The 22,967-nt window shown below is 36.9% G+C and overlaps 1 protein-coding gene across 1 annotated transcript in view; it reads left to right on the forward strand.

The window, feature by feature from the left end:
* The first annotated feature begins 359 nt into the window (after positions 1–359).
* The window catches only part of LOC121826557 (killer cell immunoglobulin-like receptor 3DL1), a 43,723-nt gene continuing 21,115 nt past the window's right edge, over positions 360–22,967 (forward strand). The window contains 3 exon segments of the mRNA XM_076563848.1: positions 360–393; positions 13,750–14,055; positions 15,911–16,204. Of these exon segments, the coding sequence (XP_076419963.1) occupies positions 360–393; positions 13,750–14,055; positions 15,911–16,204 (634 nt within the window).

Raw genomic sequence — 22,967 nt, forward strand, 5'->3', positions numbered from 1 at the left:
TAATAAACTGGATGTAAACTGAACTGCATAATAAAGCCTGCCAGAAAAAAAATTAAAAAGAAATTTAAGGTGAAAAAGAATCAGAAATTTGAGCACTGAAAGACATGCTTTGAGGAAAACCTTCATAAATGTCAGAAATATAAACAGGAATCTTCTGTCTCCCCTAAGACTCCAGTCAGGATCAACTGAGAACTAAATATTTCAAGAAGGAACTGTTCTTTTGCCTTTGGATTAACAGATATAGAAATATGTGGTCAGGTTATCAGAACTCACCATCCTGTGCATTCTACTCTATCACAAATATCTGTTGTTTGAACACACAGACAGGAAGATAAGTTGGCTGAGGCCATATTAACATCATGGCCACACAGGACACCACACTCCTGCCTCTCAGTGAGTCCTGAAATGAAAGTAAGTTAGCAAGTAAAACAGGGCTCCCACGAAAGCTAGATCTGCTATTAACACCAACACTAGCTAATTGTAGTAGCATCCAAGGATAGTATAATCTCCTTAGTGTTCTGCTGTGGTTGCTGAACCTGGGTCTTGAGCGGTGGGGTTTGGTTGTCTCTATTCAACCTATGACATACCGTCTGGGTTTCATAGTGACCACTGGGATTCTGGAAAGAAAGTACTGAGAGCAAAAAACTTAAGAGTGGTTCTCAAGACTGTGCTTATTTTGGAAATAAATGCTGATGGATATACAGATCAATATGAGAGCTAGACCTAGATAAAAAAAGGATACAGAGACAAAAATAAATGACCTATAGAAGAAAGATAACTGATAAATAAATAATGGAAAGATTGATAAATAAATACATAAATGAATGAATGGCAGGTTTGTTAATAGACTGAAGATAATAGATAAAACATGATCAATTAATAAATAGCTATATAGGTAGGTAGACAGAGACCATAGATGGACAGTGTTTCAATCCATAAGCCATCTCCCTAATATCCAAGTAATTACTTTTAAAACTAGTCACTGTGGACACACTGAGCCATTTATGGTCAAGAAGCAATACCAGGAAGCTATTGCTGATGTTTCGGCATTTCTAAAGGTAAAGGATGGAAACTGTGTTTAGTTTCTTCATGACCACCATGGCACAGTGACCTTAAGTGTGCAACAGTGGCACATGTATCTTAGTGGCAGATCACCGCTGTCTAACTGGACTCAAGTTCTGCTCAAACACACGGGAATGTGGCCTGGTTCTGAAAATCTACCCAACTATCTGGAGCTAGTGAGGCCTTTGACCTTGGAAAAATCTACAACTGCCACTTTACTAAATAAGCTAATTCCTAATTGCATTCCGAATATCTTAATATTTTTATTTATACCCACAGATAAATCTAGCTCCAAATCAAAAAAAAACCTTTGATTAGTCTCAAAAAAAACATCATTATAAAAGTAGAAATAAATACAAATATAGAGAACATGTGATTGTATGTTGTACACCTCCAGCAGATCCATCTATAACAGATTTCATGCAACTAAGGCCTAGTGAACATCATGTAGGAAGGAGTGGATGGATTGTGAGAACCAGAGGAAAAGGAAGAAATGAAGTTTGCTGTGAGATTGCACTTCCTAGGAATGTGTTCAACACTAAAATTATATACACATAAGTAACATCATACAGGTTAATCAGATTATGGTTTAGATTTAGGAATATGTGTGTGCATGTGTGTGTGTGCAGATACATAGACGTAATTAAAGATAAAACTATATTTGAGAAAACAAAATACCTATACAGGAAATTCTGAGAGCAGTAAAAGCAAGAGAAATGATAGAATTTTAATTTATTTGGAAAAAATTGTCAACAAAATTTTTAAGTTTAAAAATGTAGAGAAATATATAAAAAGCATAACAATGTAATAAAATATAGAAGATAATGAATATTACATATACATAGTACATTCCCAGAGTGAGTGTAGTTAGTTATTCCTGTTTCAAAATCTCATTTCCTTGCAATGTCTTTCAGGTTCTTGTCCTCTGACAGATTCTTCTAGAAATACATCACTACAATATTGATGTTTCTCATCTAGGTTCACTGTTGTGTATTTAATATGTCCTATGGAATTGGAGAATAAGTGCTATGGGATGCCTTTCGGTATGCAATGAATATGTGGAGTCTCCCATTGGATAATAAATAAAGCTCTTGGCCACTGGCCAGAAAGCTTACAGTAGGGTGGGAAATCCATGCAGAGACACAAAGAGAAGAAGGGCAGAATCAGGGGAGGTGGGGAGAGACAACAGCCTGTTGCCCAATGAGCAACAAGATGCCAGCAGACCACGAATACCATGGTCGTGTGGCAACATGTAGATTAATAGGAATGGGTTAATTTAAGATGAAAGAGTAAGCTAGCGAGAAGCCTGACCCATAGGTTATATAGTTTGTAAATAATATAAGCCTCTGTGTGTTTACTTGGGACCAAGAAGCTACAGGACATGGGTGGGAGAGATGTCTCCCAACTGTGAGGCTGGGCAGGACTGGAGAAACTTTCAGCTACATTTGTCACCCAACATGGTAGCAAGAATTTCTACCTAAACCCTGAGAAAGCTTTTTTAAAAAGATTCTAAAACAGAGCTAAAAGCAGCTTCCTAGTTGTATCTCTCAGGCAAGCCATGATACAGAGATGCTGCAGTTTGCAGGCTTGAGCTACAGAATGGTGGGTTCTCCATGTGTGGGCTTAACCTACAGCATGGCACATTCCTGCTGCAGTACAGAGGGGTGTTTCCAAGCCATGCAGTGTACTACATAGTGGTTTTAGCTTTTGCTAGTACAGAAAAAATGGTTCCTGGGCTACATGCTGCTGGAAAGAGGCATAGACCCACTGCTTCCCAGAGTCGGCAGTGAGCATGATTCCCCCAGAGCTGGCATTAAACATACCTGTCCCATGTTGAGAAGCTGAGATGGGTGGAGCCAGCAGCCAGCTCCTGCTTCTGTCCTAGCCACACTCCAGTTTAACCCAATGGTCAAAAATTATTACAGATTCACAATAAGACAGATGCAGATGGAATAAAACTCTAAACAGTTTACAGTATGTGTAGAAATGTATGTAGGCTTGGAAGAGTGAGGAAAAAGTATATAGACAGTTATATAATGAAATAGTTTTAAAAAATAAAATCTTTAAAGAAACAATCAGAATAATATGAAAGTTAAGCCACATAAAGATGGAAATTACACAAAGAATCTGGATAAAACATTATTATATTGTTTTGGGGATTTATAACTAGAGAGAGATATTTGATTGTAAAGGCTACTCAGTTAAACCCTTATGTATATTTTAAAGATTTCTTGACTTCAATATTCATATCTAAGAATACGTTGCTTTGGAAAAGAGGTTCTGATTTTGTTTCCACAGAAGATGAGAAACTATGAATTACTTCCAGGCTAAAATACTTTGATCAAACAAGACCCCTTGAAAGGTTGATACAGCCTCACAGACTACTATAGCCAAGATTTAACTATAATTTTTAAGTATTTCAGGATCCCCATAAGATTGCCAACTCCCCCAACCAGCAGCAAGTAGTATGAGAAGCTATGCCTAAATTCACAAAATACTGTTTATAAATGCTTATTTTTATTTAAAGGGGGTTGATTTTAATGCAGTCTCTTTCTAAAGAAAAAGAAGAGGATATAGATATGATAGGATGAAAGGGTAGATTTTTCAATCTACTTTTAAAGAGCAAACACTTATTTGAAATGTTTTACATTGCTATGGATTTTGGTTTATTGATACAAATTTAAAGTTGACCTTGTTATACTATAGATATATTTTACTCTTGTTTAAGTTGTTATGTTTATGAAACTCATTTAAAATTGTAATCTATTATTAAAAATACAGAATAATTAGTCATTTATGATAACAAAACTTACAATCATGTTAGTTAAGTTTTCTAGATATATAGAGATATATTATCAATTAGGTAGATAATATTCAAACACTTCAAAGACCTACAGAATATGGCATTTAAAATGTTTTAAGAACTTAGACTTTTCTGGACAGTGAGACACATCTGCTACTGGAAGCACCAATTACCTCAAAGAAAATCATGGGCACCAAAGAAACTAATTATGTATGGAGTTTGCTTTCTTTGTGGCAAAAGTTATTCACTGGGCAAAAAAATTCTCTTTCATTGACTGCTTGACAGGATGATATATAAACTGGACATGCAGGACACATAGGAAGGTGACCACTGAACTTTGCAAGTTAAGATTCCTGCTTTCAAACTTTCCCAGAATGGGCACAACAGTCATTAAAATTTCTTGTTTCACTGGAAGATATGCCAGAGACTCTAGGACTATAGGATGAAAATAGATGCCCCAACATTACAGAGGAACTTTGGATGACTGTCCAACACAGCCAGATGTCTCTGTCATTTCTAGAATTTTGGAAGTTGCTGACAATGCACTTCCTGTTTTCTTAGGTAATATATCCTTCTGGGGTCTTTGATGGAGTTGAAGATTAGAAAGTTATAATTATAGTTTTCCTTAGTCATGTTAAAAGATAAATTACATATGAAACTTTAGACTCACAAAAATAGGATAGATAATAGAATATTTTCTTTAATTTTGCCAAATACAAATAGACTAGATATTGTAACTGTAATTCTTGCTTGGTAACTGTTTTGTTATATGTAATTTTACTATGTTAAAGTTAAAAACTTGCCTTTTGATTAGACAGAAAAAAAGAAGCTTCATGAGGTCTTTCTGTGTGCTGTAAATATGTGTAGCTCCCATTGGATAATAAATAAAGCTGTTTTGGTCTATGGCAAGAAAGCTTGCAGCCAGGTAGGAAATCCAAGCAGAGATACAGAGAGATGAAGGGTGGAGTGGGGGGAGATACCAGACTGCTGCCCAAGGAACAATAAGATGCCAGCAGACCAGTAATGTTACTGCCATGTGGCAACATGTAGATTAATCAAAACGGGTTCATTTAAGATGAGAGTTAACTAACCAGAAGCATAACCATAGCCCATACAGTTTGTAATAATATAAGTCTCTGTGTGTTTACTTGTGACCAAGTAGCTATAGGACACAGGTGGGAGAGATTTGTCCTGACCCCAGGGCCAGGCAGGACTGGAGAATCTTCCAGCTACAAATAAGTCCTACAGAGTCAGGAACCAACCTTGTAATATAATAATGCCTGAGAATGCAAAGCAACACATCAAATTGTACATATTAAACATTCTAAGGTATTTCTATGTCAACCATTCAACATTGAAGTGAAAAAACACAGCACAAGAAACATGTATCTGCGGATTTGGGCTAAATTATATCAAGAAGGATCATTCAGAGATCAAAAATATCTTCTGCACTTGCAGAGGACCCAGTGTTGGCTTCTAATGTCTACACAAGAGGATCTTGGGTTTAACCCAGTTGTGGTCAAGGTAAATGCTGTGTGTGGGTGAAGAGTTGAAGTGTGAAAAATTTCCAAGAAGCTATGGTCCTCCAAGGACATGGTAAAAGGTTGAGCAATTATGAACCCTCATATGTGAACATACACCATTAATCCAAGCAACTGGGTGATACTATCAGGTAAACTTTGGAATTCAAAGACAACCTGGCCTACAAAGTGCATTTCAGGATAGCCAGGGTTGCACAGAAACACTTTTGGAAAAATATCAATAAACATGGGGGTGAGGACAGATGTGCTGTGTTGGTAAGCTTTCCTTGCTGTGGTCAGGTAAATTCTTCAAGCCTCTCACAACATCCTGTACGTTTTATTCTGGCTCTGCCTCTTGTCAGCTGAAGGAATACCATGTTGTCTGCTCTCCTAAACCTTGTGTGCACTGGTGAGTAATGCTGGGAATGAAGGGTGTGGAATAACAAGGTAGAGATATCATCCTAGGAGGCCGGATCTGCCTACAGCAGAAACACTGGCATCCATGTTTTATTTTAGAACATGAGTTCATCTTAACTACGTAAACTCTGATTCTAATGTACAGAGGTCCAACAGAAATAAGGATGTCAGATGGCCAGGCTACTGAAAAAGAAAGATGAGTTAATCATGAGTTTTCCTTTCCAGGCTTCTTCCTAGTCCTCAGGACATTGACACAAGCAGGTGAGTCCATTTTTAACATTGAGATACTATCCTTTGCAATAGATAGGTTTCATTCTAACAGGAGAGCAGGCAACATAGGGTGTTGGCTGGTGGCTTCTGTGAGTGACTTGTTGGTGAGCCTTCTGAATTGTGAAGTTAGGACTCTGAACCCTGTCCATCAGCTCTCTCCTAGATTGTCCCAGACACAGCCCTTGGCTGAGTCAGGCATCAACGTATATTGGATAAACTTTTAATTTCTGGTTGTTCAACAAAGAGTTTCTCTGTGTTGCCCTGACTCTCCTAGGATTTACTTTGTAGACCAGGCTACCCATGAACTCAGATATTCACGTGCCTCTGCCTCTCAAGTGGTGCAGTTAAAAGTGTAGACCACAACAACTGGTGGATAATCAATTTTTGAAATAAAAAATATCTTCCTTTATTACAATCTCACCTGACCACCTTAAAATGTATTGAGATTTTGATGTTATAATTTATGACTTCTTACATATATGTGTCACCAGACAAATCATTTGGGGTTTTTTTTTCTTTAGACATCTACACTACAGATAATATTTGTGTACTACCAGCAAACTATTGTAACATCTTATTTTGGATTGCTTTTAGCAAGCTATTTTACTTTTTCTATATGAAGATATTTTTCATGTAACTCATAACTAGCCTTTTCTTTCAGCTTGAGGAATTCCACAGACTTTCCTGAGCTTATTGTGATGAACATCTGTCTGCTGCAGTTTCTCTGATAAAAATCTTTATATACTTCATCTCTGAAGGAGATTGTTGTAAACATTTATAGACAGAGTTATTCATTTCCACTCATCTGGTCATCCTGGTCTCCTGTGTCTTCTAGGTATTTGCTCAGAAGCCTGACATTAGCTGTCATGGAAGTCACCCATGTTCTTTCCCTCTTTCATCATTCTGATGTCAGGATCTCTTACGATAATTATATGCTCAGTGATCTTGATGATTTGATTTGAAATTGTTTCATGTCATCTAACGATCTTGTACCTGACCATTTTCAATTTTTTTCATGTCCTAAGAGTGTTGTACAATATTTTCTCTAAATAAGTTTTTTCTCCTTACTTTTCTAAGCTTTATTTTGTTGTCTTTATGTAAATATTTTATAATTTTTTGTGAATTTCATAAAATATTTAATATTGTTCATCATCCTCCCTAAACTCAATGTTCCTTTCCCCTTTCTTGAATTTTAATAACTTATAATTTGGTATTAGTATGGTTTCAAATTTTCTGTTCATTCTCTCATGGCATTTTTATTCAGTTTCTGTATTTACATGTCAAATCACATAATGCCTGATCAAAACTTGCTCATTCTCCTATTTTATAATCAATGATACTATTGAAATATTCTCTTAACTCTTTAAAATTTACATTTATTTGGTAAGTCTCTCTCTCTCTCTCTCTCTCTCTCTCTCTCTCTCTCTCTCTGTGTGTGTGTGTGTGTGTGTGTGTGTGTGTGTGTGTGTGTGTGTGTGTACATGTACATGCACCATGGCACAAGTGTGGAGGTATAGGAAAACCTGCTAGAATCAATTTTCTCTTCTCACCATGTGAGTCCTGGCAATGGTTTTCAGAGTGTCAAGCTTGGCAGAAAGAGCCGTTACCCACTTAGACATCAAACTGGCCCATATATTCTTCTAATTCTGTAGATGATTCATTTCTCTATGGGGGTGGTTTCCAAAAATTTTTATGTTGCTTGATGCTTCATTTCAAAAATTCATAACATTTTCTACCCACAGTCTTTTTTTAATAGTTACATTGCACCTTTTTAAGATAAAAGATGTTTTTCTTTGTAAATGTAATATATTGGAGACTTCCATACATGACTATTATATTTACATCATTTCCACCCTTTGACATATATCCAAAAAACTTGACATTCTATGCCATGGATGCTTCTCAGTCATGTTTTTTGCTGTTCTATTTTCAGAAGCCAGGAAAAGGAAACAACCTGGTGTCTTTCAGCTGATGAATGGATAATGGAATTGTGACACATGTACACTGTGGAATACTATTTGGTAGTAAATAGCAATGCCATTAGCAGTGAAATAGACAGAAGTAGAAAATGTCACACTGACCAAGGCAACCCAGACACAAAAAACAAATGTCATATTCTCTCTTTTGTCTGTGGCTGATAGCTCTAAAGCTTTATTCATGTATGTTTTTTCGTAATAACTGACAGAGATTTTTTTATTCCTCTCTCATATATTATATTATGACTACAGTTTCTCCTGCTTCTGCTTCTGCAGCCCTCTACACACACACACACACACACACACACACACACACACACACACACACACACACATGCATGCTACTCATCTTCTCCAGATCCACCCCTCCTTCATTTCCCTTCAGAAAAGAGCAAGCTTCCCTGGGATATCAACAGAGGAAAGCATAACAAGTAACACTAAGCCTAGGCACATATACTTGTATCAATGCTGGACAAAGAAACCCAATAGGAGGAACAGGGTCCCAAATGTAGGTATAAAAATCACAGATAGCACCAAATCCCAATTATGGGAGTCCCAGAAGAACACCAAGCTACACAACCATATCATATATGCATAGGACCTAGCTTAGATCCATATAGTTTCCCTGATAGACTCTTCAGTCTCTGTAACTGAAGGCCATGAGCCCATCCTTGCTGAATCCTTGGGTCATGTTCTGGTGATGCCTTTGACCACTTTGGCTCCTACAATCCTTCCTTCCTCCTCTTATTTGGGCTTCCTGGAGCACTGCCTAATGTTTGGCTGTGGATCTCTGCATTTGATGCTATCTGTTGACAGCATCTGGTTTGATGTTGAGATCTTTGATCCACTTGGACTTTAGTTTTGTGAAGGAGGATAGATGTGCATCTATTTGCATTCTTCTACATGTAAACATGGAGGTAGATCCACATCATTTGTTGAATATGTTTTCTTTTTTCTATTGTATATTTCTGTCTTCTTTATCAAAAATCAGGTATCCTTAGCTTTGCAGATTGATATTTTGGGTCTTAAATTTGATTCTATTTATCACCCTTTCTGTTTTTAAGCCAATACAGTTTGGATTTTCTTACTATAGTTATGTAGTACAGCTTGAAATCAAGTATAGTGATACCTCTAGAAGTTCTTTTATTGTTCAATATTGTTTTAGCTATCCTGGTTTATTATTTTTTCCATATGAAGTTGACTATTATCCTTTCAAGGTATGTAAAGAATTTTGTTGGAATTTTGAAGGGAATTACAAGGAATTTGTCGATTGTTTTTGTACTGTGGCCATATTTAACATGTAAATCCTACTGATTTGTGAGTATGGGAGATTATTTCATACTCAATATCAAATGATATTTATTTGTTTCCTTATAAAAATACTTGAGGTTATTGACATACAAGACTTTCACTTACTTGGTTGGAGTTATTCAAAAGATAAATTATATTATTTGTGGCTATTGTGAAGTTTATTGTGTCTCTGATTTCTTTCTCAGCCAGTTTATCATTTGTATATATGAGGACCACTGACTTTTTTTAAAAATAATCTTGTATTTTGACATTTAGATGAAGGTATCTTTTGGGTATAGGTGTTTCCTGGTAGAATATTTTGGGATTGCTTTTGTATACTATAATTTCATCTGCCAATGAGGATACTTTGACTTCTTCCTTTCCAGTTTGTATACACTAGATCTCCTTCAGTTCTCTTATTCCTGCACTCAGAACTTGAAGTACTAAATTGCATAAATACAGAGAAAGTGGACAGCTTTGTGTTTTTCCTGATTTTAGTGCAATTGCTTTGGGTTTCTCACCTTATAATTTGATGTTGACTAAAGGCCTTCTGCATACTGCTTTTGTTATATTTATGTATATTACTTGAATCCCTGATATCTCTTTAACATGAAGCTATGCTAGATTATTTTCAAAGGCTTTTTCATCATCTAATTAGAAAATTATGTGGGTTTCTTTTTCTTTCAGATGGTATATGGTGCATTACATTGACAGACTTTCATATGTTGAAACACACGTACATCTCTGTGATGGAGCCTATTTTATCATGGTGGATGATCTTTTTGATGTGTCCTTGGATGCATTTTGCAAGTCTTTAATTAAATATTTTTGCATTGATATTCATGAGGGAGATTGGTCTGTAATTGTATTTTTATTGAATCTGTGTTTGGTTTGGGTATCAGAGTGACTGTGGTCTCATAAAACGTTTCTAGAAATAATTTGAAGAATATTGGCATTAGCTCTTCATAAGTCTGGAAGAATTCTTCCCTAGAATCAACTGGCTCCGTAATTTCTTCTTTGGGAAACTTTCATTCACAGCTTCTGTTTCCTTAGTGGTTATAGTGTTATTTAAATTGTTTGTCTAGTCTTAATTTAAATTTGGAAAGTGGTAGCTATTGAGAAAATTTTCCATTTCTTTTAGATTTTCCAATTTTGTGGATTACAGGTTTTGATTTTTCTCTTTTTTAAAGGAATTTTTTATTCAATTTACATACAAACCACTGATCCCCCTTCTCTCCTCTCCTCCCACCCCTCCACAATTCCCCTCTAATCTACCCCCATTTCCTCCTCCAACAAGGTATGGCTTCCCATGGGGAGGCATTAGAGCTTTCTACATACATATAGTAGAGGCAGGTCCAAGCCCCTCCCCCTGCATCAAGGCTGTACAAGGTGTCCCACCATAGGTAGTTGGCAATAAAAAGCCAGCTAAGACAGTTGTGTAGCTTGATCCATCCCTAGATTACAGGTCTTTAAAGTATGGCCTAGTGATGCTTTTGGTATCTTTGGTGTCTGTTGTTATGTCCTACTTTTCATTTCTGAATATGTTAATTTGGATATTCTCTCTCTGCCTTTTTGTTAGTTTGAATAAGGCATTGTCCACCCTGTTGATTGTCTCAAAGAACCAACTCTTTGTTTTATTGATTCTTTATATTGTTCTCTTTGTTTCTCTTTTATTGATTTCTGCCCTCAGTTTGATTATTTCCTCCTGCCTTGGGTGTGTTTGCTTCTTTTTGTTCTAAAGCTTTCAGGTGTGCTGTTAAGTTGCTAATATGAGATCATTTCAATTTATTTATGTAGGCATTTAGTGTTATGAACTTTTAGCACTGCTCTCATTGTGTCCCATAAGTTTTGGTATGTTGTGCATTAATTTTCAATGAATTCTATAATGTTATTAATTTCTTTCTTATTTCTGTCTTAACCCAGTTTTCATTCAGTAGAGTGTTCTTAAGTTTTGATGATTTTAGGCCTTCTTTTGTTTCTGTTTCCTAGAATTCCAGCTTCAATCTGTAGTGGTCTGTTATGATACAGGGGTTATTTCAATTTTCTTGTATCTGGTGAGACTTGTTCTGTGACTGTGTATGTGGTCAATTTTAGAAAAAAATTTCATGAGGTACTAAGAAGAAGGTATAATCTTCTGCATTTGGGTGATATGTTTTGTAGATAGCTATTAGTTTCATTTGGGATGTCATGTCTGTTAGCTCCAGTAATTTTCTGTTTATTTTTTTCTAGATGACCTATTGGTAAGAGTGGAGAATTGAAATCTCCAACAAGGCCACATCTATTTCAAAGAGGTCATACCTCATATTAGTGTCATTCCCTATGTGCCATGCATTCAAACAAATGTGTCTATTGGGACCATAACTATTCAAACAGCCACAATTTTTCACACCCTTCACTTCAAAATGACCCTATTGTGTTTGAGACTTTCCTTGGGGAAATACAAGATATAAAAATATGCTTAACTCATAAATGAAACCCATGACAGACCAAACAATGATTGCACCAAAGCACAACTCTGTGAATATATGTTAAAGAGGTTACTAATAATAGGATGGATTAGGTGTTACTTACAGAAGCAAGGGATTACTCAAAATCATTACTATAAGCACACCTCAATAAGGGTGATTATCATGAAAGCCAAAACTATGGAGTACTGTATACAACTTGTATGCAACTAAACAGGTATTAGATATTAACACTTAGAGCTGCACTAGCTCAGTATCCTACTGTTTGTATAGAGCTAGAAAGGGCCACTGTTTAATCTTGGATATTTCTGCTTTCCAGGACATAGGAAGTTTGTTTACTTTCTGAGTCTCCTGAGCCTCTCAACTCCTCACATTGAGGCAGGAATGTTTCAATTCAGAGAAAAATGTTATACAAAGGACCCAAATAAATGAAAATTGGAAGCTCAGCTATCAGGGATTAAGGAGCATCATTAATTTTTTTCTCTGTGCATCTCTCTGCAGGAAGCCATGTCAAGCCTTCACTCTCTGCCTGGCCAAGCCATGTTGTGCCTCAGGGACATTATGTGAAACTTCGATGTGATTATCATAGTGCCTCTTACATATTCAAGTTGTACAAAGAACAAGGGGATTCTATCCCTCAAGTCTATGAAAGACTATTCCAGAAGAAACATGTCTTGGGTCCTGTGACACCAGCTTATGCAGGAACATACAGATGCTATGGTTTAAAGTATCAGTCTCTCTATTTACTCACATCCCACTGTGACCCTCTGACCATCATAATTTCAGGTCAGAGATGATGTTTGAAGTGTTTTTTCATTCCCCCAAATCTCCCACCCTAGGAATTTTCATAAAGAGTGTTATTCAGAGGCTTGGATTTATAAAGGAATATTCAATTCAGAAAAATAGATAATGTTCTGGGCATAATATAATACACTAGGACATGTACTTTCTAGTTCCCAATGCTTCCTGTGTGTTAAATGATTCAAGGATAAAATGGGCTATAAAATGAAAATCAGATTGTAACAAGTTGATATCAGGATGGGAGAACATCCTGAATTATCCTGGGTCCTTCTAAATACAAGGGTTATTATAACAAAATAAGGAAAAATTTAGTTGTGAACAAAAAAATGCATTATAAGGAAGATAACCTAGAGTTAACTCTGACACTGGAGGAAGGGTCCAAGTGCCAAGGAAAGCATGAGTCTCTAGTAGCTGGAAGGCAACAAGAAATGAACACTTCCCAAGGATTATAGCAGTTACTATCCCGGAAGACTCCTGACTTATGCCGCTTTGAGTTTTTCAGAATTCTAATCTCTGTAACACTTATATTCTTTTCAAGAATCACATCAGTGGTAAATTGTGAGGTTAGCATGTGGAAAATAATACATGGGCCCCATGTCAAGGGCAAATTAAGAAGCTTTGAAAGAATGCTCTGAGAGCAGTGAAGCCAGGGTGCTAATTCATCAACATGTTGGGAGGAAAAAATGTTCATTATTCTGGATCAGGAATGCCCTGCAGCAGTTTGAACCATGCAGAGGGCTGAATGTTTCCCTGATAATCATGTTCAATACCAATTCCTTTATCCTTCCAACGATTATACTTAATCAAAAGTAGCATTAAAAGGACACATAAAGCTGCATGGTGTGAAGCTTGCCATGTTTCCTGCACTCCCCAATCTTAGTCAAGGACAATAGGGTCTATCTATGAAAGAAGGGTTGAAAAGACACATTTTCGTAGCAAGTCAGTGGGGAAATATTGTGTTGCTCTTAGAGTCAGATAAGTAGGAAATGGTCACAGAAAGATGGAGGATTCTGTGTCCAGAGTTGAAATAGACAAAAACAAGTGCACTGTAGCACTAATAGGAAGAACAGACTAATTGAGGGAGAACCATAGGTCTTCAATGACACACAAATTTTGATCAGGTTCATGCAATTTTTTATTCTTAGGAATCTACAAGAAGCCTTTACTCTTGGCCTTACAACCTCCCCTGGTGAATTTAGGAGAGAAGGTGACACTGGAGTGTCGATCAGAGATTATGTTTGACACCTTCATTTTGACTTCACTCAGAAAAGAAATAATCAAGGACTCCTTCCAGATTTCTGCAGAATCTAATCTTGGGGGGTCCCATGCCAACTTTGAAATAGGTCCTGTGACACCTGACCATGCTGGGAATCACACATGTTATGGTTCTTACAATCACACACCATATGAGTGGTCCAAATCCAGTGATCCTATTGATATAAAGATCACAGGTAAGAGGGTGTTATCTGCTCATCATCCTATCCGTGAGACAGAACAGATATTGTATAGACTGGAAGTCCTGGGAAGTCCAGAGGAAGATGATTGTGGGGAACCTAGAGAAAGGCAGCCTTGGTGAGTATATTACTGACATAGACAATGAAGACAGAGACACAAGAAAAGATCATTGGTTATAACATAAACCACAGATACAGGACCATCAAAGGAGTCACAGATAGAGATAAAGAGAAAGGTAACACAAGGTGAACTTGATATGAATTACGCAAAATGACATCCATCTACTAATGCTCAAAGGCCTAGATAATTTAGAATTTTGTTTGCCCTCCACCTCTACAAGTCTCCCAAAAGTGCCAGATATCGCATGTTTGACCTAAGTTCAAGTGCTGAGTAGGGCTGATTCTTCATGAGTCCTAAGACCTTCGTACAGATGACATCCATAGAATATCTGTCAAGACTGACATTCTTTCTTTCTTGTGGTTGACTAATTATTTGTCCTTGAATTGCATTGCCTTGGGTAATTGAGTAAAACACCAAACACTCTTCTCTACATCCTCAAACTGTTTGCCATCCATGTTCAAATCATTCAGACATTCTAGAATGGCTGAAAAATTCTACATGGGTTCCCCAGTGATATGCTGATTCAAATAAAGCAGAAACATGGAAATATATTCACACAATGGGTCAGTGTAGGAAAACTGAGAGGAAAACTCAGAGATGGAAAGTACTAGGGAAATAGTAAGCAAGCATGAGTGGTAAGAGAAAACCTGCAAAAAAATATTTAAGCTTGCATAGAAACTTTGAACGTAGAGATGGAGAAATAATAGCAGATGTTAAATATTTCAAAACAGAGCTATGGAAGAAGATGATAGATCTCACTTAAGCAGTACACACACAGTATAGAAACAAGAGAGAGAGAAGATGATCATAGCTTCTGTTCAAGGGATGCAAACAGATTTATTGAGTATTCTGTGCTTTATAAAGAGAGATTAATTAACACAGATATCTAAAAAGAGATCAGATTCAAAATAACATAGAATGCAGTCAGACTCTAGGTATTTAATATACATAGGATGGGGGAGTTAGAGGTCATTGATTTGGAAACTGGCCATGAGAAGGGAAGGAGATTAAGAGAGGTATGGGGAAAGGAGTAGAATACACATGCTATGGAAGAGGAAATGAGGGGGACGGGAAGGACCAGCAAAGTTGGTACAGGAGATGGGAGTGGGAAAAAAATGAACAAAATAATAATTAACTCCAATTAAACACATTGATTTAAAAAACACTTAAAATAAATGAAAGTATAATGAAGACCAATTAGGAAAATGAATGAAATCAGAAGTGAGAGACAATAGAAAATAGTACCATTAATATGATCAATAATAAACATAAATATTTGTGTAAGAACAGTAGAACACAAAGAGGGCGTGAAATAGTAGAACTGTATTTTTATTTCAGCGAGTAAAAAAAAATAATTTTTAAAAACTATGAAAATACATTATATATGAATGAATATTTCAAAATGAAGTCAATTGATAGCTAATATTAATATATGTAAATAAAAGTATACTTTACAAAGACAAAGGGAATGAACCAATGTGGCTAGACACAGAACGTGTCCAAAAGCAAAAGCTGGGTTACAATGTTTGTGTACTGGTGTGAGATCAGAGACTCAGGATGATAATGAAAAGAAAAGAAGGAGAGAGAAAGAAAGATGGGCAGGGATAAATAAAGAGAGAGAGATAGTGAAAGAGAGAGATCACAGATATGGAAGGAGGAGACAGAAATGAGGAAGGAACGAACACTGGGAAGGAGCTGCCCCTCTAACTGTCTCTGCCTCTTTTCTTCCAGGTTTGTATAAGAAACCTTCTCTGTCAGCCATGGTGGCCGCTGTGGTGATGTCAGGAGAGAACGTGACATTGTCCTGCATCTCTGACCATCAGTTTAACATATTCCATCTGTCCAGGGAAGGGGTGCCTCAGGGGCAAGGGCTGCCTGCAGTGCAGAGCCACAATGGGACATTCAAGGCCAACTTTTTTCTTGGTCCTGTTACTCAGAAAGCGACCTATAGATGTTATGGCTCTTTCAGTAACTCTTCCCATGACTGGTCATCCCCAAGTGACCCCTTTTACATTTCTGTCACAGGTGAGAAAGGCTCATAGATAGAGATAGAGATAGAGATAGAGATAGATAGAGATAGAGATAGAGATAGATAGAGATAGAGATATGATGTCTTGTGACTAATAAAATCCTGCATCCATGTCTTAGAACCATCTTACTAAAAATAGGGAGAAAATCTCATAGGGAGCTAGAAAGAAGAACCATGAGTATTTTTGTATATATATATACATGTGTGCGCCACCACCGCCTGGATTAGATGCTTATTTCTTATTATTTAATTTGTATTTGTTTTTTGAGAATTTCAAACAATGTGTTGATATTGGTAAAATTTTGAGGCCACTTCACGTAGTTAAAAGGGAGGTTTATTTTGTGGGGTAACTTACAAGTTAAGGGATAAGTAAAAGGGTCTGGGAAAGATGTGATGCAGTCCAGTTGTGTTCTCTGGAGAACTCTGCTTGGTCTACCTCCAGCGTTCAAGGTTCAGGAACCAAGAGAGCAGGCCCATCCAGATCTTGGGTCTTCAGGGTCCTCTCTTGGCCCCGCCTGGTAGGCATGACAGTTACCGAAGCCTCAATGGGGGTTGGACCTTCCAGATCAAAGCTGGAATGGCTACCCACTACATATACACCACCTTACTCAAGTCCTCCTAGACCTACCCACCCAATGCTGTCATTTTTTTATCCATGAAGTTCAATTTCTGATGTCCATATATTCATGAATATGTGGTCTCTCACTGGAGCATGGTCAACATATTCATCACAACTCTCCTGAAACTGATTCTCCCAACAGCTTTCATTTGCCTATAGCCCCTTGACTAAGGGTGGGACTTCATGTCCTCAGCCTCAATGCATGCTGGGATTTGTTCTAGCTTGCACATGTACTGATCATTTGCATGCTGTCACATCTGCTTTTGAGTTCCTATATACAACTGACATCTTGGGTCCAGGAGACCCTATTTCTTTTTGTTATCATAAACCTCATTCAGTCATTTTTAATTCATCATTTTCACAATTAACACTGAGCCTTGTAGAAGTGGATATCATGTAAATGTCATATTTAGAGCCAAGCATCCGCAGTCCTTTATTTTCTGCACTTTGGCTAGTTGTGAGTACCTGTATTGATCACCATTTATTGCAAATATATGCTTCCCTGCTGAAGGTTGAGAGATGCATTAATATAGGGATTATTATAAGGAAATTTCCAAAGGAAAGTCATCAGGAGCCAATTTATACTGTGTGCTTTAGCAGAATGAGAATAGTAGCTTCTTCACCAAGAACATTGTCCTAAAGATTAATAGTCCATTAACTATCCATCTATCAATAAATGCTAGTTAATCTATTACAGGGATCCTAAGATTATCTTCTTATTTATTGCATTCATATGTTCCATCAGATAATCATGGGCTCCTGCATATTCTGTTTAGACTCTCATTCTACACGATGATTAGCTTCCTCATTTTCCTCATCCATTCTCAGTGCTGTGCAAAAAGGAATGCATATCAAGAAGGAAGTGAGTTTCATCTGAGTAGCATGAGAAACTGAACCTGGAGGAATACAGGTGTGTGGTATTCATTTACTTGGCCTAGGACAGGGACATTGATGTGGGTCTTTGCAGAGAGAACTGCTGAGCCCTTATTCTTTCCCTCAGCTCTCAGACCAGTGACTAATTCTTCACATATCCAAAGCAGACTAATATCTAGAAGAAGGTTTTTTGAAAGAGAGAGCACTAAAGAGAGAACTAGGAGCACACAGCATTAATGAGATGGGGTTGAAACATAGAGATGCAGGACATATGACTTGGCTGTGTGGGAGAAGAGAAACCTTGGGTTTGACCATATCTCTCATTAATCCTTGGTATTTGAAAGAAGCATGCAGAAGTTCTTTCTTAGGTGTTAATAACTACTTCTCTCCTCTAAAAATGCAGCACCAATGACCAAGGGTCTGAAGTGAAAAGAATATGGAAGAGATAGGTCCTCATGAACTCACCATTTTTCAGAGTGTGGGTCCTACATCCCCTAATCCTCCACAAGAATATGTGCATACAAAAGCACTCAACATTTACCTCTTTCTAGGACCCTGAAGGAAAACAAATGCAGAATGTGACATACACAGAGTTTGATCAGTGGATCTTCAAACAGCAATTTATCAGGACCAGTTCACAGCAGCCCAAGGAATCCTTCCACATGTATCAGTGTGTGCATGGGAGCAATGGAATGATAAGCTGAGATCAAAGATTTTTAGTACCCTATGAGTTCTCAAAGAAAGATATCAGGAATTCATCTGTAAAGACCAAAACCCTTTTGGAAGCAAAAATGAATAGATGCAGTGAAACAATTGCTGTAATCATAGGATAGACGTCTCTAACTTTGGGGCCATCTGTCATTATTCTTATATGGATCTGAATGTGGATTTCCTATACTTAAAATGTTATGGTTCTCACTTTTCCTTTGGAGAGAAATCAAACTATAAAGTGAAATAAGACTTAAAATGTTAAAGCCTACTAAGGGTTCATTTTTTTAAATACATAGTCTTGCACAACTTTAACAAAATTTCTTTGCATGTTTCTGTAAATTAAAGCTTGTTGTGTACCAGATGACCTTCTGTTTGCCTGAACAGAAGCCTGAACTTTGGCTTTTAGATCCCCTGATTGAGGTGTCTTGGGGCTGCCTTTGGGAACTCCAAGTCCCAGGTATATACCTAGTGTCAGTATGTGAATAAAAACTTTTGCTTTCTTAAAATTTATTAATGATCAGAGAGATGAATCTCTGAATGAGGCCACACACATAACACCATGATCTTGTAAGTAATTATAATAACCTTATTTCAATAATATAGACCTGTCTGGATCATTTATTGGATCTGTCATGGATGTGCCATCTGCTAGAATCAAGAGATGTTTGCTCATGTTTTGCCAAAAAGATTCACACAACCTTTATGCATACTACCAATTTTAAATATGATTTTTATTGCCATGATAATCACCATGACCAAAAGCTAATTGAGGTAAAAAATTTCTTTGGCTTACTTATATTAAATATCCCAGGTCACAATCCATTGAGTGAAACCAAGGCAGGAACATGGATGAACGAACTGAAGCAAACGCAATGATGATTCACCACATACTTGAATGTTCTTCATGACTTGGTCACCCTGCATTACTCTGAATTTTATGATGACCTGTCAAGAAGTGAAACTACCCACAGAGGTCTAGGCCTTCCCACATCAACCTTGAAATAAGAAAATTCCCAACAGATGGCCTCCAGGCAATTTGTGTGGATGCATCTTCTCAATTGATAGTCCCACTTCCCTGATGACTATATCTTCTTTCAAATTAGCAAAAATAAATAAATAAATAGAACACAACCCCATATGTTCTCTTTTGCATTTTCTTGGTTTTAATATATGATAAAATATATGTGTTAAATCAAAAAGAAAAGCTGAGCTATTCAACAGATTGTCTTCCTGTCCTATATTATACTGATTTGAGGACCATTCAACTAATATGTCTCCTAGAACCAGACATCAAAGCCTTAGTAAGAGCTTAATTTCTAACAGGCCGTTGTATACAGAGGTGTTGATGAATGATCCCAACTTATGCATGGCTGCTCTACAATAATCTTTTTATATGCTGTAAAGATGAGTTGCTCTCATTGGTTTAATAAAGAGCCAACAGTTCAATAGCTAGGCAGGAAGAGGTTAGGCAGGAGATCCAGAATGAGAGAACACTGGGAAGAAGGTCAGGGTCACCAGCCAGACAGAGAGAAAGCAGGATAGAAAGTAGAGAATTGGGGAAACAAAGCCACTTATAAGAATGTGGATTTAAAAATATGGGTAAATTTAAGCTATAAGAACTAGTTAAAACAAACTTAAGCTATCTGCTGAGGTTTCATAAATATCAAGTCTCCATTTGATTATTAGGGAGTTGGCTGGTGGGACAGAAACTTCTTTCTGCACATGGCAGAGCATAAGCATGATAAAGCAAAAACAGTACAACCTAGTCTTATCTAAGTGTTGAGAATATAAGCTAGATTCCCAGGTGTGAAGTTTCTAGGTGTATGCTCCAGGGTAATTTTCTGAGACTCAGGTTTTGCATTTATCATTTTGGGACCATAACATTTAACTGTGGTTATCAATGTGGGGAAAACATTCACAGTACTTGATTTTTTGTTATAGTAAAGCCCTTTATCAAAGGACTTTGAGCAAAATGTTGAAATTTATTCAGGTCTGAGATTCTTCTGTTGAGAATTCTCTGTTTAGATTTGTGTCCCACAATTTGATCAGATTCCTTAGCATTTTGATGTCTAGTTGCTTGAGTTCTTTATATATTTTGGAGGTCAGCCCTTTGTCAGATGTGGGGTTGGTGAAGATCTTTTCCCATTCTATAGGCTGTCATTTTATCTTATTGACCATATCATTTGCCTTACAAGAGCTTTTCAGTTTCAGGAGGTCCCATTTATTAATTATTGATCTCAGTGTCTGAGAATATAAGTGTCTGGGAATATAAAAGTGATAAATGGGAATATAAAAATGATAAGTGTCTGAGAATATAAGTGTCCGGGAATATAAAAGTGATAAGATAAAAATGCAGGTTATTTAATCTCATTTTAAAAGAACAACTACTAGCTTTAAATATTTACATTGATATGGATCTCTGCATATTGGTAAGAATTTAAGGTTATTTTTGTTAGAACATGTCTACTCTTGTTCAAGCATTATACCCATATAACTCATTTAGCAATGTAATGAAAATTTCCATTCCTTGAAAATTATTTTTAGCAACTAAGTATGGTATAAAGAAATGCAAGTTAGTAGTTATTTATAACAATCAAACTTGTATTCATATAAAGTATGTTTTGAAGATCAAACAGAGACATATTTTAGATAGACAGGTTGTCTTCAAACATTTCAGAGATTTACAGAATATGATATTTAAGATATTTTAATAATTTAGGCGCTTTTTTTGACAAGGAGACATGTCTGCTCCTGGCAGTACCAATATACATCAGAGAAGATGATGGGCATTGAAGAAAATCCACATGAGCTTACTATCATTGTGGCAAAAGAGAGCCACTGGACATGAAAGTGCTCTTGCCTCGACTGCTGGCACTTTGTGTCCAAACTGGACAAGCGGGACACAAAAGAAAGCAGCTGCCAAAATTTTGCCAAGACTAAGTAGAACAGCCCTTCAGAACAATCTGCATCACAGAAAAGTCAGTCACATATTCTGGGCCTTTAGTCTGAAGAGGGATGCCCCAACATTACAGATGAACTTTGGCTGACTATCTAGGCAGCTAGCTGTTGCTGTCATTTCTCACAATTTTTGGAAGTCACTTGCACTCCTTGCATATGGAGGAAATATTATTCCTTTCTCCAATCTCTGAGGAAGTTGAAGATTTTACAGCTATAGTTATAGTTTTCCTTGTTACACCACAGAAAATAAACTCACTATGACATGTAAAGTGAATAAGATTGAGAGACATTAAAAGTTAATTTTGATAATGCAAATTAGGGTAGAAAATGAATTAGGTACAACTTTTGGAATCACCAAAATCGGATAGATAATGGAGTCTTTTCTCTGAATTTGTCAAATGTTTATTGACTAGACATTTTTGATGTATTTATTGCCTATATATTGTATTTAGTCATGTGCCTATTTTATATAGTTTTCCTATATTATTTTACCCTACTTTCTTTAAATTTAGACAAAAAGGAGAAATGTGGTAATATTTTGTTTGTGCTCTAAAAATAAAGCTTACCTGGAAATCAGAGGGCAGTGCTAGCCATGAGTTAACCATAGAGGCCAAGCAATGCTGTCACATACCTTTAATCCTAGCACTTGGGTGAAGGAAACAGGAAATGACGTGGCTGGGCAGAGAGAGGAAGTGATAAGATGGGGTGTAGACAGGAACTTAACTCCCTTTCCAGGCTGGTGAGATAAGATTTGGTGAGATTTCATAGATTTGGTGAGATAAGAGGTGATGTGGCTAGCTACTTTGTCTCTCTGATCTTTCAGCATCTAGGCTGATATCTAGCTCCGAGTCTTTATTTTACTACCCATCAGAATTCAAGCTACAATGGAAACATGTTCTAACCTTCACTGAGGACTTAGCCCTTCACACTGGTTGTCAGCTGTGGGGATCCTTGCAAATGCTGTGGGTGGCAGAGAAATAAACATTGAAAGACAAGAAGGAAACACAGTTCAGCATGACTTAGTTGTCCTGACTGGTACAAACTTCTGGAGTCTGAAAACAAACAGTTTGTTTTAAGCATATTGAAACAGTACACTTTGAAGGGAAAAAAAGTATCCCAATATAATGCAGTCCCTAATGCAAAAGGAAGTATAATGACATTTAGAATCAAAACAGTGTACATGTAAATTTTTGCAAAAGATAGACTGTAGAGATAGGCTACCAGTATTAGTTTAAGGGTCTAGGGAAAGTTCTTATGTGTTCTCTATCACAAATAGCTTAGTGGTCATTGGCTATTAACCAAATCTGGTCCTGGTTTTCAGAGCCTGAGGGAGTACCTGGCTATGCAGATAATTTACACAAAGACTATTAAGCATCTTCGGTCCTCATTTTGGGAGCTTGATATAGCCTGGCCTTTCAGAGAAAAGAGTGGTTATATAGACTACTAGCTACTTCTAGACCTGCTTATAGGAGATTGATAGAATCTGACCCTTCAGACAACAGAGATCACCAGGCTATTGATCACTTTTAATTTCCATCTCTCTAGGAAAAAATTAGGCTCTATGCCTGTTTTTTGAAAAGACAACCATGGATTATTGA

Source organism: Peromyscus maniculatus, chromosome 1 (assembly GCF_049852395.1).
Source record: "Peromyscus maniculatus bairdii isolate BWxNUB_F1_BW_parent chromosome 1, HU_Pman_BW_mat_3.1, whole genome shotgun sequence".
Classification (NCBI taxonomy): Eukaryota; Metazoa; Chordata; class Mammalia; order Rodentia; family Cricetidae; genus Peromyscus; species Peromyscus maniculatus.